At 32.4% G+C, this 18675-nt stretch overlaps 1 protein-coding gene and 2 non-coding genes across 3 annotated transcripts in view; 1 reads left to right on the forward strand and 2 right to left on the reverse strand.

The window, feature by feature from the left end:
• Nucleotides 1-5362: 5362 nt before the first annotated feature.
• Nucleotides 5363-5435, reverse strand: TRNAK-UUU (transfer RNA lysine (anticodon UUU)). Its single transcript has one exon. It is a non-coding gene; the product is annotated as a tRNA-Lys (tRNA).
• A 508-nt stretch (nt 5436-5943) lies between these two features.
• TRNAK-UUU (transfer RNA lysine (anticodon UUU)) lies at nt 5944-6016 on the forward strand. The gene has a single exon. It is a non-coding gene; the product is annotated as a tRNA-Lys (tRNA).
• Nucleotides 6017-13656: 7640 nt separating this feature from the next.
• LOC101887370 (homeotic protein Sex combs reduced) overlaps nt 13657-18675 on the reverse strand; it is a 68948-nt gene continuing 63929 nt past the window's right edge. Inside the window, exon 3 of the mRNA XM_059126828.1 lies at nt 13657-18032. Coding sequence (XP_058982811.1) covers nt 17725-18032 — 308 coding nt within the window. The 3' untranslated portion in view covers nt 13657-17724. The remainder of the gene's footprint in view (nt 18033-18675) is intronic.

The following is an 18675-nucleotide window of genomic DNA, read 5'->3' on the forward strand; positions in this document are numbered from 1 at the left end:
CGTTGGCTTGTAACTGCAGTCAATTTAACAAATGTCCATGTTTTGCTTGTTATTGCTGCGTTTTTTTAGTGTCAGTATATATTCTTCACTATATTATAAAAATGCTTCCCCCTGATATTCGATTTTCAAAAGTTCCACCTCCGACTGCCAAATGGATTTAATGCAATTTGGCTTCTCATTGTATAATATAATATATAATTTTTTGAATTTTCTTTTTCGAACTAGATGTAAAAGAAATTATTATTGATTTACAAATAAAATGTTGTGATCTACCGATAAAATATTTCGAATTCCATCTGAAAAATGCGTTGTTTTCTTGGGTACTGGAACGGGTTGCACTGTAGAAATGATACAATATTGAAAATATATTGTGTCATTTCTACAGTGCAACTCATATATTTTATTTTTTTACACCCTAACATAGGTATTGAAAATGTGACAGAAACTTGGCTGTAAATATATGTCCACGTTTTACTATAGCCATCATATAACGATATTCGGTATTTTGAAAAAAAAAAAAATGAAAATTGTATTAGCAGTTTGTCATAGGTTCTAGTTCCGTTGGCGGAACATTGTATATATTGGTACACGTTTTCGTAAAGCCGTTATATAACCGTACCTTCCGTACTTGATATTTGTAGTTCGTAGTGGGTTCTAGCTCCGATTGTAGAACTTTGTCATGTAGGTTCAGGTACTTTGTCCTATAGCAGATTTTCCACCAATATTCGTTTTTTACGATTTATGCCGAATTTCAATCAGATTTGTTTCAAAAACGGTATTTGTAGTTATTTGAAGTAGAAAAATTTTCCCGCTTTGATATGGCCCACATAACCGTTCGACCTACTTGATTGTATTTTAATTTCATTGAAAATTCGAATTCTTCCATTTGTCGAATTCGAATTTTGAGTGAATGTAACGAATCACAAATGACATTCTCGACAAATATATATATATATATATATATATATATATATATATATATATATATATATATCTGAACCGATTTTCACCAAATTTAACATAATTTGGTCCTTCTCATTTGGGCTAATATTTGCACAATAAAGAGCAAATCGGAAGAAGATACATGTGGGAGCTATGTCTAAATTTTGAACACCTTGTGGTGTAGGGTATACAAATTAATATTTTATTTTTGCAAACTAGTCAGGCTTAATCCCATTATTATTGTTTTTCTAGAAACAATTAAAAACAGCAACTCTATGAGCATGGTACAATGAATAGCCTTTTGTTGAAAGATTCGTTTTTGTTGACATTTGAAATTAAATTAAATACTCACAAAGAGCATTTCTTCTCCTGCATATTAATTTCTCTATGAGAATAGTACCATGAATTTAAGAAAGGAGATCCTGGCCCTTCATTCGCTTTCTCGTTATTTGTTCATAAAATCCAATTAATAAAACATTTGATTGCATATGTAATTATGAAAATACCTCTAATTTCACCACCTTGTCTTAACTTGTATTTATTGTACATTGAATAAGAAGCATTAATGTTATTTTTTATGTTTACTTGTCTCTTTTTGTTACAAATTATAAAACACAGCGTCCTTCCTACGAAATATTACAAATACTGAACACCCTAATACAAACACTGTCATCTAGTTGAAAATTTAATTACTATACATCTATAAAATTTACTAAAGACACCAACCTTTTAAGCCATACTACTTCCTACGGCGTCAGGCGGCGCCCTTGTGCTTTTACCAGTGTAGTCAATTTAGCCGTTTAAACAAAAATTTATATGTATTGTGTTGTATTATCAACATGTTTTGCAAACTGAAAATTGTGTAAATAATTAATTTAATTTTATATACATGCACTACCAGAAAAAACTGTCACTACAAAACGTATGTTGTGTTCCAGTACATTCTCTTACATTCGCTCTATGTTGCAATATATAGGCGATAGCAGCAATCCCCTAGCTTTACTGCAATACTATTGTCAAATTTTGGTGTTTTAATTCCCCTTCCTATTAGGGGAATCTACTTTTTGAATATAAAATTGTAAGACTGTGCAAGGTGGGAAGTTTTATCCTTTTAATAGAGAAGAAAATTTTTACACTTTACAAACTTTTTATCCCTGTAAAGTAAGAGTGCATTTGTTTATATAGTCGTATTTTTGATATTTTCTAAATTTACAAAATGTAAGGGATTCCCTGAAGTACTTAGAGATTTGTACCTAGAGGTGACAAATGTACATTGAGAGAAATGACATAAAAGCAACATATTTGGAATATTTGTTCTGCATTTTGAATTTAATGATCAAAATTTGAAAAATGTGTATTTTTGATATTAAAATAATGTATTGAAATTTTTTTGTGTCGTTTAAATTTTTAGATATATCACTCTTGAAATGTATTTGTTAAAATTTCAAGAATAATCATAAATTTTTCAGTTCAAAGGACTAAATATGCCGAAGCATTTGTATCTTTTAAATTCGGACTTGCATTGCCCATTTGGTGCAAAATTAATTTGAAATCGAATAAAGATATATATGAAAGCTATATCCAAATCTGAACCGATTTCGATAACATTTGGCAAAGATATTTTTGAGCTGTATTTGATATATTTCCCTGAATATCGTTGTTAAGGAGTGCATATTATGGCTGTGGGTAACAAATGCAACAAATCCGATGAACAATATATATGGAAGCTTTATCCAAATCTGAACCGATCTCGGCAAAATTTAGGTGGAGGGGGTTAAAAGTGCAGCCCGGATAAACATACCTGTTTTTTCACTATTTATTACACATTTTTAGTAAGTCATTGTAAATTTGGTACTAAAACAATTTGAGTTATTTAATTTTAGATAATCTTTAGAAATCTCAAATGAACAGCTAATTATTATTATATTATAAGTTTGATTGGGCCAAAAATTATGTAACACCTCGAAATATTGGTTTCCCGTATAGGAAAGTATATATGGATCTTCCTATCTCGCCTATCTGAGTCGATCTAGCTATGTATGTCCTTCCATCCGTCTGTCCATGTTAATTTGTAATCACTCTACAGGTCGCAATTATGGCCCGATCTTCACGAAATTTAGGTTCAAGGTGGGCTTAGGGACAGAATAGAAGCCAATTTTTGGATATGATCGCATAATATTTAGGGGTTGAAATGGACAAAAACTGAAAATATTTCTGATTTTGCAGTTGCTCTACATGTCGCAATTATAGACCAATCGACGCGGAAGTTAGCTTGGGGATGGCCAGAAGCCTTCTGATTTGGGTGGTGATCTGGTAAGATTTCGTGGGTTAAACAGACCATAACATTTGTGTTAAATAAAATTCAAATTTTCCATTGCGGCGAAATCACAAATAAACGAAAATGTCAATTCCGACCATTACGTAGATGCCGATAGTAAATATATCGGATATATATATTATATACAATGTGTATATACAGAGGATAGGGATGTTAGCTAGAATGCTTATATCTCAAGAACGGCTGGACCGATTTTGACAAAATTTCTCAATTCAGAATGCCCACTTGACATAAAAGAATTAAATCTAAAAAAATCGAAAAAAAGATACCAATAATGATGTTAATATAGATTTTGTAGTATTTTGTGATTTTATTTATTTTTTCATCTTTTTATCGCATGCAATTTTGTCAATTTGACTTATAATATTGAAGTGTATATTTTGTAATATTTTTTCGCCTTACAACACAGGTTGGGGTTATTATATACAAATTGTAATTATCGTCGAATCCTCACGAAAATGTTCATAGGGTTAGGCTTAGAAGGGCTAGGTCCCTTTGTTTTTAAAGATGTCCGCAATATATTTTGGGGTTGAAATAGACCAACACCTAAAAATATTCCTGATTTTGCAGCCGTTCTAAAGGTAACAAACGGAAACCAAAGGACACGAAATCTCGCATAAAGTTAGAGTTTAGGACTGCGGGTAGTATGTGTGAAAAAATAATACATTTCCATTCTACCGAAACGTTAAAAATAACTTACAGGCGAAATCCAAAATACACAAAAGGCGAGCTTCTGGCAGTTGTATGCTAATTTCGTTGACGAATATAGCCAAATATCGTAGACAAGCAAATCATATAGATGAGTCTAAATTTGGAGATACAGAGGGACCTCTCGAATTTGCAAATGATCGCAAAATATTTAGGGGTTTAAATGAATCAAAAACAGAAAAATTTTCCTGATCACACAATAGAAACCAAACGACACGGAATTTTGCATAAGAAGAGAGCTAAGGGCGGGGAATAAGTGTAGCATTTTTTGATGACCATTGGATTATATATCTGGGGAATGCTTATGCCGATTTTAAAAAAATACAAATAATGGCAGAGGACTCCATAAAATATTAATTTCGGTGGGTATAAAAAAAACTCTTTCAAAATCATGTTATTTCAAAATTTAATCTCATTATCCGTAAGACATTGTTAAGTTAGTCATATCTATAATAAGGTTTCCACAAAACTATGAGTAACTGCGACACCTTCTGTTACCGTAAAAAATGCATTGAATAAGTGAATTTTTTATAGAATAGTTCGGTTTAAGCTATTTAACATATAACATATTATGATTTGAGTCAATAAAATATCCACAGACAATAACTTTTTTGGCCAATTTATTATACGAAAGGTTTATATAACCTGTACAATATTGTTTCCTAGAAAGCTAAAAATTATGTTTTTATACCCTACAACACTATGTGTTGGGGGTATTATAAGTTTGATTGGGCCAAAAATTATGTAACACCAAGAAATATTGGTTTCCCACATAGGAAAGTATATATGGATCTTCCTATCTCGCCGAGCTGAGTCGATCTAGCTATGTATGTCCGTCCGTCCGTCTGTCCATGTTAATTTGTAATCACTCTACAGGTCGCAATTATGGTCCGATCTGCACGAAATTTAGAATGGAGGTGGGGCTAGGGTCAGAATAGAACCCTATTTCTTTTGGAGATGATTGCATAATATTAAGGGGTTGAATCGCATAATATTAAGGGGTTGAAAAAATTCCTGATTTTGCAGTTGAGTCTAAATTCGGAGATACGAAGGAGCTTCTTGCTTTTGGAGATGATCGCAAAATATTTAGAGGTTCAGGTGAACCAACAGAAAAACTTCTTGATCACAAAATTGAAGCCAATCAACACGCCTGTGAAGGGAGTTAAGGACAGGGAAGAATTCTAGCATTTTGGATGACCATTGAATTATATTTAGCTGTAAAATGGACTACAACAACTCACAGACCGACGGAGTGCAGAAATATTGGGCAAATGTCCCTAGTCAAAATCCTAATTTCAAAAGCGGCCCCGCACGACTATAGCCTTTGCTTACTTGTTTTTTAATAAAATTTTCCGTGAGATCCGAATATTACTACGCCCGAGCAGGAACTTGAACCCTGGACCCTTGGATTAAAAGTCCAATGCTCTACCGACTGAGCTACCCGGGCATTTCCGCAAACCAATCAAGTAATGAGTTTCAAAACTCAAATTTCTCTACAACGGAGATCATAGAATTAGAGGATGACAATAAGCAGTGATGGTGACAAAACCTGCTACCTTAACCAAGTAATTCTTGTTTATTTGATGATGATAAGAACAACTCATTACAAATAAAAGTTTATACACTGGAATTCAAGGAATTTGCATCACACAAAAAATCATACTATTGTCTTCCATGAGTATAAACGATCATTATCAACTTGTTAAAATTCGCCTCGTTTAAATTTATTGTATGTACACATCCACACATCACATCATATGTTCTATTTTTAGTACTCGCTACGGACAACAACAATTTGGCGACATGTTAGTGTGTTTGTTGTTTTGCTTTAGACTGTTCGTTGAGAAACAATGTGTTTTACATCCCTTAGTATTTTTGGAACATATCGGATACATCCTACCTGCGAATGTTGCACAAACAAACAAAACTCTAGATTTGTCATCGTCAATACATGTGCCCGGGTAGCTCAGTCGGTAGAGCATTGGACTTTTAATCCAAGGGTCCAGGGTTCAAGTCCCTGCTCGGGCGTAGTAATATTCGAGTCTCTCGGACTTTTTGTGTTTTTTACTTAATGTCTTATAAATAAAAGTTCCAACTGAAAATGTTAATACGAATAATAGATATACCGCAACTTGTATATTATTTTTTATTTCTTTTTTTTGTGTTTGTTTTGCTATTGTTGAAAATTGAAACATGTCACAGGAATGAATTCGGTACGAAAGTGATTTTAATTTCGTATTTAGCTTCTACGAAAAATGCAAATCGCAACAGTTTTTCGATTTGAAACCACTTTTGTTTTTGAAAGTGAAATTGTATTTTTATGGAAGCTTGTGACTTTAAAACACTCTCAAATACTTTTAAGTAAAATATTTTGTTTTAATGACAAATACAAAATAAAATTTACATTTTTAATCTTTTTATTCAAAATAATTAGTTTCTCAATTGACGAAGGCAAAGTGTTGCCAAATCACTTTTTTCGTGAAACAAAAATTATTAATCTGTTTTATTACGAATAATAAACTGAAGCAAAGAGAAAAAACAAAACAAAAAAAAAAAAAAAAAAAACACACACACAAAAAAAAGAATTTTGTAGAAAAATGTATCTTAAAATATGTGAAATATGTATTGTGGAATATTGTTTAATCAATTAATTAATATTTTAGAGGCAGGCACAGGAATTCGGAACGAAGCATCTCTTAAATTCCCCCGGCGTATTTTTTAGTATTGTGTATATTACTTACAATTACAAAAACAATCAAAACTCTCATTAACAGAATATTTTTTACAAGTAACACTTCTACAATGTTTTGTAATCATGTGTTTTGTTTTGATTCCTCATTCTTCGTTCTTTCATTCCCCCAATGTTACCATATTGAATATATAATGTTGCCATATTTACACTGAATTCGTAGTTCACTAAATCGTACGAAATCTGAAGAAGCTAAAACAAAAATATGCGATTTGGAATTGCGAAATTAAAACCATTTCGATACGATTTTTTGACATGCTTGAGAGCCCACAATATTTGACGTAGATCTTGAAAATATGGCAGAACAGTTTGTATTATGCCTGAGGTGATTAGTAGCCGCCATATAACGGAACCCCCCGATATTCGGTATTTTTTCACGGATTTGTCTAAAAATGTTGCTACATTTCCCATAGTATTTGTAATTCATAATAGATTCTAGTTCCGGTGGCAGAACATTGAATATTTAGGTACACGTTTTCCTATAGCACACATATAACGTTACCCACCGATATTCGGTATTTTGATAATCCTAGTCACATTTACCCACGAAACTTTTTCAAATATTGTATTTAAAAATATCTGGTAGATGACAATCCGCAAATTGTAAAATTGTCCATAGAGGTTCCCGTTTTGGTATGGCCCCCATATAATTGGCTCACCCACTTTATGTGTTTTTTGAAAAGTCTAACAGCATTTTCTGAACGGTCTTACTGGTATTTGTAATTTAAAGTAGAACAAGTTTGAATTCACATACTTTTATATAAAAATGTTTTTTTTTTTTACCCAATAGTCGAGGGTATTAAAACTTGTGTTATACTTTATAAATTCTGTTAAAATCTTAAATATACCGTATTCAGAGATTTATCTTCATTTTAGGGTCTAAACAACGACGTGGGCCGGCAATTTTCTGTCACAGAACGCATACCGAATATAGGGAGGTGACGTCATATGGTGGACCTACATAACCAATTTTTTGTCACAGGCTGTAGAACCCTGTTCGAATTGCAGTTTGTAGTACCTATTACGAACTATCATATCGAAAATTGAACCAATTCCTATATTGCCCATTTCAATACGAAAAGTCCTGCAGACCAAACACACAATTGGGGAAAATTTTATCAACCTACTTCAGTTCGTTCGAAATCTAGAGTGATTTCCACAGACGAACGAACATCGTTAAATCGACATAGAATTGTATGCTGATTAAGAATATATATACTTTGTGGGGTCTAAAATGTTTATTTCTAGGTGTTACAAATGGAATGACAAACATAATTTTTTATGTTTTAATATTTAAAAGGGCGGGAACAATAATAAGTATATTATGATCCTTTGAATGTGTATAGTAAACAAAAAAGGTTAAAAAGTAAAAAATCTGTATGTTCGGCCTGGCCGAACTTTGAATACCCTTCACCATTTGGATCGAATTTAGCAATTCACAAAAACAATAAAATCCATTAAAAAATATGTGGACCTGCACAGACAATTTTCTGTCTTAGGTTGTAGCATCCATTACGAACTTAAAATACCAAATTTGAAACAATTCCGGTGAATAATGTCACTAAAATCATCAAAATACCGAATATCGAGAAGCAATTTCGGTGAATAAAGTCGCTAAAATCATCAATATACCGAAAATGGGGAGGAAAATTATATGGGGGCTATACGAAGATGTGGACCATTGCGAACATCAAATATCAAATTTGAAACAATTCCGGTGAGTAATAATTCCAGTGAAAGAATCTAATGTAAAATCACCAAAATACCGAATATCAGGAGGTACCGTTATATGGGGGGTATACGAAGATGTGGACCTGCACAGACAATTTTCTGTCTTAGGCTGTAGTATCCATTACGAACTTCAAATGCCAAATTTGAAACAATTCCGGTGAATAATGTAGCTAAAATCATCAAAATACCGAATATCGGAGGTACCGTTATATGGGGGCTATACTAAATCGTGGATCTACATAGCCCATTTTCAATCTACTTCAATTCGTTCGGAAGCTTTCCACAGATGGACAGACGGACGGATATCGCTAAATCGACATAGAATTTTATGCTGATCAAGAATATATATACTTTATGGGGTCTAAAATGTATATTTCGAGGTGTTACAGTGGGAATGACAAACTTAATATACCCTCCATACTATGGTGGAGGGTATAAAAATATTAGCAAATATATGCAGACCGACTCCGTAACCTTCTTTCTGTTAGAAAACTAAATCCTATTTATTCTTTGCAAACCATCCATTAGATTTTGAAATCTCGTAATCCGTAAAAATTAGTATTTTTTGTGGTGGAGGTAAAGGAACGAGTGGGCTAATACTGTCCTTTTTCACACCTGACCTATCGGGTAACTATATTGCTATATTCTTAACTATATGTTTTGATACTCGATCCGTGTTAGCTAAAGTTATTTTTTAAATTTCTAGAAAATATTTTGGAAAAGTTGACCGTATTTCAAAAAAATACACGAGTTGAATTCCAGAAATCCAAAAAATAAATAGATTTGCAAATATCAGATCACTATTTTGAAGGACCGACTGCATACAACCTGAATCAGGTCATGGTAAATGAATGAAATAGTTAAGAAATTTCGTTAAGGCATCTGAATTCCTGGTTTATAATAACTAAAGTGTAGAGCGCACAGCGAATTACGCCCCTCTTTTCAGCCTAACCTAACCCTAAACTTTCCATCCATTTACATATTAAAATTGGTCAATGATTTCAAATTTAACAATGCGATTGGTAGGAAATCGAGATGTTAATGTGATCTTTTCATACAGTATGAGGGCGACAGTGTTTACTCATCACAAGGTATGTAGAGAATAGGCCTGCTTTCTAGTTGCTTGGGTATCAACTTCATTTTATCGAAAACCTCTCCTTGGATGATAATAAAGTTTTTCATTTTTTTTTTTTTGGCTCTCTCAATTTTTAGATCTATCTTAAGTATTCCTGAAGTATAAGTAAAACTGAAGTACATGTGAAATGCTCTGTTGGGCACCATGTCACTGCATTATTAAAGGAAACGGAAAAGCGGGCGAACTAGCAAAATGACAAACAATCCACAAAAAAACCAAATTTCAAGGTATCTAAACTAATTTGATCGAATATCTTTTTGTGAAGAACTCTGTCGGTGATAATAAGAAGAAATCGACGTTGCCGATGAAAACTGCATACTTTATGAGGACGATGAAGACACAACAACGATTGAACATCTATTATCTGAAATGTCGGTATATTTACTCAAACCAAACTTAGAATTTACTATCGATGTTGATATTTTCGAATGTTTCTGTACGTAATTAAACGTGATTAGAATTGCGATGAGAGAGTTGCGTTGTGGGCAATGACAAATTTAAAATATCCTCTTCGAGAAATATGGAGCGCACCAGGCAGCTAGACATACGGACAACCCTAGATCGACTCAAAAATGTCCTAAAACGGATTTTATCCAAAGAGACTTGGGGTACAAGTCCATTATTTCGATGGGTCACGTTTTGATCGTACCAAATGATGTATACCCTCTGTAGCCATATGGCTGAGAGTTTAAATCTTGCGGTCGTCGTGACCCGAAAAAAGAGTCCATTGTATTGAATGGAATAAGAAATTTGTTTTAAATGGAATGTATTAAATAAATGACCACAATTTATTAATATCAAGTTATAAATTGGATGAATAATTTCCACCTCCCAACTCTAAATCAACCCTAATGCCAAATTTCAGATTTCACAAATAAGAAAATCACCTCCTTATATCAACACTATTTTTCAGACTTGTTTCTCATATCAAATTTCAAGGTTATTATCTATCCGTTTATACACATATTCTTAAAATTTTGAAAAACACTTTAATTTGTTTAATCTTCGCAGCGTCAAGGTTCCGTACATTTTAGTAGGTACTTTCAAGTTCCGCGCCATATATCAACCAATTCCCACAAAAGGTGATCCTAATTTCAAATTTGAGACTTCCAACTCAATTCCTTACCCAAACACCAAATATAGTACTTTTAAGTACGTAATTCCAAAACCACTTAATATCTCAAACCAACACACCAACATCGATCACAATTAACATTTTAGTGCCATTTAATACCTTAACAATACAACCACCTCTATACCTTAGCAATACAACCAATTCTGACCCATCGGTTCACATACATCCAAATTGTAGTACATATAAGTACCAATTTCCACAATCAAAGAAAACCATCAGGTTTCGTTCCCTAATGTTCAAATAAACTAATTTGCTCATTTCCAATTTATTGGAAGATGTTGCACGTAGATGGTCTTCCTAGATCTGGAACCAATATTTCCCAAAGACCTATAATCTCTCAGAAGTGGCAAAAGAGATTTTGAGATTTCCTGTGTTTGTGAATTCTCCAAAAGTTCACTGGAGTGGACATTTTCGTATTTTGTCTACAAAAGTTGGCAAACTCCTTCACACATTGAATATTTTTGGATGGCCATCCAAAACTGCTTGGCTTTTGCAATGTCCGGTAACCGGGCGATAATTACGACCTCCTGACAATTTTGCAGTTTTTTGGTCCATTTCAGCCCCTAAATATATGGCGATCATCTCCAAAAAGAGTAGGCTTCTATTCTGACCCTCATCTTATTCCCATGCAAAATTTCGTAAGGATCGGGCCATAAATGCGATCTGTATATGATATCCTGATATCCTTACTACTTAGTTTTGTAAGCTGTAGAAATATTACCAAATGTTTAATTCAAAATGAAAATATGCCAAAAATATGACAAAATGGAAAAAATATGAGAAAATGTTACAAAATAAATATTTTCATCTTTAGAGAGATATTTGTATGCGTTTCTTAGACGTTTTTCCTTTCCTGCCAAGAGGCCATTCTGAATTAATGAGAACTGTCGAAATCAGTTCAGCCGTTCTCGACATATATGAGATCTTTTAAGCATATCTTCTTTGATAGATATATATATCGCATATATTTGCTATATGTTCGATTTTTTGGATCTTAACATCAATGTAAAGATCAGAAGTAACCTCGTCATGGCTTTGAGATTTCGCCGGGACTTAAAATATTCGCGGTTTAATGAAAAATTTTGAATTTTTTCAACAAAAAGGATATGGTCAATTTTACCCGCTAAATATTATCCGACGACCACACAAATATATGGTAGGCTTCTTCCCCGCCCTAAACTCTAGCTACATGCGAAATTCCGTCGATTGGTCTATAATTACGACCTGTATAGCTACTGCAAAATCCGACATTTTTTCAGTATTTGGTCCATTTCAACCCCTAAACATTTGGCGATCATCTCCAAAAGAAATAGGGTTCTATTCTGACCCTAGCCCCACCTCCATTCTAAATTTCGTGAAGATCGGGCCATAATTGCGACCTGTAGAGTGATTACAAATTAACATGGACAGACGGACAGACGGACGGACGGACATACATAGCTAGATCGACTCAGCTCGGCGAGATAGGAAGATCCATATATAATTTCCTATGTGGGAAATCAATATTTCGTGGTGTTACATAATTTTTGGCCCAATCAAACTTATAATACCCCCAACACATAGTGTTGTAGGGTATAATTACAACCTGCATCATTCAATCCCATAGAAATCTCACTACCCATTTTTAGGATTCCAGCCATATCGGTTCACCCAAATCATATCATATCATATAGTACATATAAGTACTAATTTCCAAAAGCATCCTACATAATCCTACACTCCAACAGTAATCTTAATTCCAGCTCTATCGGTTCACCTAAATCCAAATTTAGTAACATTCGGTACGCATAAGTACGAATTTCCATAACCACGTACATACCTTAGCCCTACTATGTAATAGCAATATTAGTTCTAAATTTCATGATTTCAACTCCAGCTCCATCCGTTCCTCCAAATTCAAATTGTACCAAACTTAGTACCGTTTGGTACTTTTCGTATTAATGAGTACACACTTCCAAAATTACCTCCTCCCATCGACCCTACTCTTCAACTTTCATTCCCATTCCAAATTTGAAGTTTTTAGCTCTAACCGTTCACATAATAAGAAATCGTACTAAATCTAGTACATTTTAGTACTTTTCGTACAATTATAGTGCGAATTCATCCAAAATCCAAAATCCCATTGGTACATCCATCACTCACTCCATTTGCGAAATTATAGAATTCTTGCTCTACTGGTTCATCAAATACAAAGGGTATCATACTTAGAACCTTTTAGTACTTTTCGTACCGTTCTAGTACGAATTTCCAAAATCGCAGGCTTATCTAACCCCTTTGGACCAAGAGTGACTCTCAGCCAAAATTTCAAGATTCTAGCTTTAGCTGTTTAGTCTGGCCGTTGATGAATCATTAAGTCAGTCAGTCAATCAACAAGTCAACTCTTTACTCTTTTATTTATATAGATTTCATTTTAATTTAAGGTGTGTGTGTGTTTAAATACTAATTACCTGAAGTCGCCTATCTCGCATATCCACAAAAATAAAACATATAAATAATTATATTTATTTATTTCTTTTTGTTTTATTTTATTTCTCTTTTCTTTTTTAACATATGTATGTTTTTTTTTCGTTTATTACTATAATAAGAATCTGTTATAGGTAATAACATATTGCGAAACTATATTAAAATGTTTTTATTTTTTTGTTTACTAATTTATTTACTATTTAATTAAATTAAGTGTAAGTGTAATATGAAGTTTTTTGTTTAAATTTTGATACATTTACAGTAATCATGATAATAATTTTTTCGCACATCTTTCTCTTCTCTCTTTCTTATGTATGTACTGAATGACATTTTTGTATAAATTTTACATGGAATGCGCAGCTTCATTTCGTTATAATTCTTGTTCTTATCCTTTGTTACAAAAACAAAATTATTTGTATGTATATGAGTAAGAGAGGAAGAAATTAAACAATTGATTTGAAGTTTTTGTTTTATGTTTTGCTTTCAATTTTTATTAGAATTATAGGTATGTATAAATTGTTCTTATGGTGCCTTATAACTTAAAAGCGAGTGGGAGATGCCCATAATGTTTCATTGTTGTTGGTTTAGTTTGTTTAATTATAAATAATAAAATAATTATTTTTGTAATTAGAAATTAAGAAAACAATAAATTTGTGCTAAAATATTTACTAGTTTATATTTTTGTGGGTATTCGATTCTTATGTAATAACTAAAATGTAATCCACATTTTTTTTTTAAAGAAACACATTTTTGTAAATGATGCACTAACCTTATTGCATATAAATATTACATTATAAATAATAGTTATTAATCTAAAATTTATTTTGTTTTCTTATTAATTTTATGGGAGCTCTAACTATAAAGTTTTGTATTCAATTTTTAGTTGCTAAATGTCTCGTTGAGAATAGGTTGTTTTATGCTAAAGGTAACAAAATGTGGATGTTGTTGTTGTTTTTTTTTTTTTTAATATAGACAGCTGGGACATGAAATTTGAGTATATAATTTCGGTGTTATTAAATTAAACATTTGTATATATACTTTATATAGTAAATAGTTTGTATTACTTATATTTATTTGTTTGCTTATTGCTAAAAATTAAAACAACTTTTAAACCTGATATTCTTGTTTTTTGTTTGTTTTTTTTTTTATAATAATTACTTTTACTATTTATAAATATAAACTACTTAAAATGATATAAAATATTAAAATAAAAATTATTTATATATTTTTTATTTTATAAATTATTAACATTTTTACAAAGTTGTGTTTTAGTTTTATATGTTTGTTGTTTATAATGGAGTATTTTGAATCTATTGCAAATTATCATTACTTCTAGAAACTTAAAATCATAAATTTATCACTATGTTGTTGTTTTGTTTGTCTAAAAACACAAAAAATAATATTGCATTTAAGATAAATCGGTATGTTATTTACCATCAACGTAAAGGACAAAACATCCTAAAGACAATCGGCCCTGTGTTTCCGAATTTGTTTTATTTGTTTTTGGGAGGATATTCAATAACTATTTGTATGCTAAGTTCGTTTGTATTGAAATGAAAAGAAAAACGTAAGAATTATTTTTTTTTTTTTGAAGTATAAAGCATTAAACCAAGAAGAAAATTAAATATTTTCTTTAAACCGTAATAAAATCATATTTTTTAATGTCTGTTAAAAATGGGATTTTGTGAAGGTATATAATTTAATTATTTACAAAAAAACAAAAAAAGAAAAAATCAGAAAACAGTGATAGAAACAAACATATTTTTAATAATAGGCTAATAAATTATATAAAAAATGGACTTTAAGTACAAAAAAGCTGCAAGCAAACTGAAAAACAATTAAAAATATGTGCTGACTTGAGAACGTTATGATAAATTGAAAAATGTAATAAAATGTGTTGCAGCACCTGGCCCAGCCACGTGATACAGAACAATTGTAAGTTTATAGGTTATGTTAAACCCTGAATATTAAGTTTATTTTATTTCAAAGAAAGAACTGAACAAAACACCTAGAATGTATCTCGGACTCCGAAACATAACTCTTTATGAATAATAAACAAAAAAGAACAAAGTCTTTTGTGGTCTTCTGAAAACTCAAAGAAACCCCCTTCGGTGCAGGTCCTACGAAAGTATAAGGAAAATGAAGGAGAGAGAGAGAGCTGCAAACTGAAACTCCGACTCAGGCAACGATTAGGCATTCAGAGTCTCAGATAATGAAGTTAAATCAAATGTTCATGCGTAGACAAAAAGACAGAAGTAATAAAAAATATTACAAAGCGAAGGGACCAAAGGTATCTAGATCTTAATTCACCTCCTCGGTAGTGGCAAAAATTTCGCCATCAAAGATCGGGACCTACAAAATGATATTTGATGTTATATTTTTTGAGAAGGTATCAAGTTGAAGCTGGTGAGGGAAAAACCAAAACCAGGAAAGGATGGAAAACTCACGAAAGAGCTCTTACTCGAAGTTTTTGATATCCATAATAAGACAATATTTTTGAAGAAATTTGATGTATTTCTCAGATAGGGGTTAGAAGTTTCCATTGATTAACATTTATTTGCATCCTTATGAATATAACTAATGGATTTTCCAGTTCCCTCAAAAAGAAAAATGTTCAAATAAATGCATTTTAACCATAGCTGTTATTCCGCATTCATATAATATTCTAAGCTTTAGTGTGTTTTTTTCTGATTTTTTTTTTTTTTTTTGGAATAATTTAAATCTTTTCCATGTCAATTTTTCAATGGAAAAATCAAAATCTTTCGGTATAATTAAAACAAAATATCTTTTTTTATATTTATATATAAATAATAAGTAATAAGAAATTTATTAGAGTAATTTTAAAATATGTGCACGTATAAACAAAAAAAATATATAACGTTCTCAAGAGTAAACCATGGTTTGAAAAGCACTGCTGTGAGTAAATTAAGGGTTCTAACAAAAACTAAATTAAAATTTCTAAAGCACAGTAGTTTTGAGTATGTGTGTGTGTCTATGATAAGATGTGTTGCCAATCATATAACAAAAAAGAAAACATAGAGAATGAGGGAACCAGAGAAATATTGCCAATCATGTGGGACCAGTGTTGCCAATGGTCGTCATTTTTCTTATTGGAATTAATAGCAACATTCAATTTCATTTTAAATTTACACTATGATCTACTTAAACTTATGAAATATAATAATATTTATAATAAAACTTAACCTATTAACACTAAGGCTCTTTTCGAATACTGATTGGATTCAAATGGTCTATCATACTGGACGGCTGATAAAAACACAAAACAAAAAGTTTACAAAATAATATTTTCAAAATTTTTCAAATTTACAAAAAAAAAAAAAAAAAAGAATTGCCTAAAAATATTTGAACTAAACAAGAAGTTGGAAAAACAGAAATATGCCAGTAGTATAAACCAATCAAAGGCAGGCTTTATGTGTTATTGGTTTTAGCACAATATCAAACACCTCGGAATATGAAAAACGCTTTAAAATCAAACATACAATTTTGTTCTAATTTTGAAACAGTACAACCTCAAAGAATATCCAAAGGAAAGAAAAAGTTAAACTTAAATTTGTTGAAGCGTTTTCATATTTTGTTTCACATCGGTGGATAAATTATAAAGCCTGCCTCTGTTTGTAGTTTAGCTCAAATCAGTTGTATTCGGAACTTCATAAATTGGATGATATAATTTTGATCACATCTTGAATATTCTTGAGTTATGTACGTGTGAGTATATTTTTCTCAAACAAACAACAGCGGCTGATGTCATTGGTATTGATTGGGGGTCAGATGGAGTTGGAGTGTAGGTCTTATGTGCCATGGAGTGGGGATTGCTTCTAGCAACAATATAAATTGTCACCTTCTGCACCTACTCCAGCTGCGGTGCTACTAATCTCCGTATCATTGCCACGTAGACAGGAGACAGTATTATTCAAGAGTCCAGTATGTAGCATACTTTCGTTTAAATCATATGTCTCCTGTTTACAGAGTTCATCGTGATGAGCGCTGTGCTGCTGATGATGAAGATGTGACGATGATGGCGGTGGTGGAAGTTGTGAAGGATGTTGTTGATGATGATGATGGCGCTGATGAACATATGAATCTTCTTCATCCTCGCCATCATCATTTTCGTGTACAACACCCTCTATACAACTGCCCGCACTACTACTGGCCACATTTTCATCGATTTGCGACAACGCTGCCGATGACATTAACCTCTGTTGCGGCGCAATAATAACTTGAGATCAGAATTCTTGTGGATATTTAACACAATCGGCATTTGACGCTGACGACGCCACTGCTGCCGCCGAGGCAAAGAGAGCATTTGCCCCACCACCGACGGCCGCTGTGCCGCCCACAACGCCAACACCACCTACACCCACACCTCCACCACCAGCGCCGCCCAAATCTTGAGCGTTCTGTGTTTGATAACCGCCAGCAACACTGGCTGCTGCTGCCGCCTGATATGGTTCCTGATACAACTGATTGAGCCTCTAACCAGTACCCGAAAAGTGCCACGCGTCCTATGCGCTCAAATGTGCAAACTGTGACGGATGAATATCGAATTGATGATAGGGATGTCCGTAGGGACCCATGTGATACGGCACGATGTTCATGGAGGCCATTTTATGTTCCTTTTTCCACTTCATGCGACGATTCTGGAACCAAATTTTTATTTGGCGTTCAGTCAGACAGAGGGCATGAGCGATTTCGATGCGTCTCCGGCGGGTCAGGTAACGATTGAAGTGGAATTCTTTTTCGAGTTCCAGCGTCTGGTAGCGGGTGTATGAGGTCCGTTGTCGTTTTGTTTCGCCGTTGGCATTGACAGTACCTGAAAAAAAAATGTTAGAAAATAATATTAGATTTTATCGATTATATAAGAGCGGTATTTTTGGCAGATCAAAATTATTGGTAAGGTAAAATAATGCATACATTTGGGGTACATTAAGGAAGGTTCTGAATGTTTTTGAAAAGCATTGACACAAAAATTTCCATTTGTTGATCACTCAAATAAGATGTTCAACTATGAACATGGGTGAAATCAAATGAACTGTTACTGTATTTGTTTCTGAAATTGAAAAGTCAAAATTTCGGAAATATGCTGAAGTTTTTTATAAATTTCAAAAATATCGATCCATATTTTTAGAGTTTGTGTGGTAAACAATTACATAGTTAATAAATTTGGAGAAAACAGGTCAGCTAATGTAAACTTTTCTGAAATTTTTTGAACCAAAATTTAATGCATGTTCACATATTTTATATATTTCAAAAATATATCAATAATATTTAAGTTTGGGCAAAAAAAAAAAAAATGACAAGGTTCATTTAGTTCAATAAAATTGTTTTACAATTGCTATTAAATGTCGAGCAATCAGATAGACTTATTTAAAACATTTGTTTTATTGCTTTATCTTCTTTTCAAAATAAATTTGGGTGTATTGACCCATTTATTACCTTTAAATTGTGGAAAACCT

This window comes from Musca domestica, unplaced genomic scaffold (assembly GCF_030504385.1).
Source record: "Musca domestica strain aabys unplaced genomic scaffold, Musca_domestica.polishedcontigs.V.1.1 4, whole genome shotgun sequence".
Classification (NCBI taxonomy): domain Eukaryota; kingdom Metazoa; phylum Arthropoda; class Insecta; order Diptera; family Muscidae; genus Musca; species Musca domestica.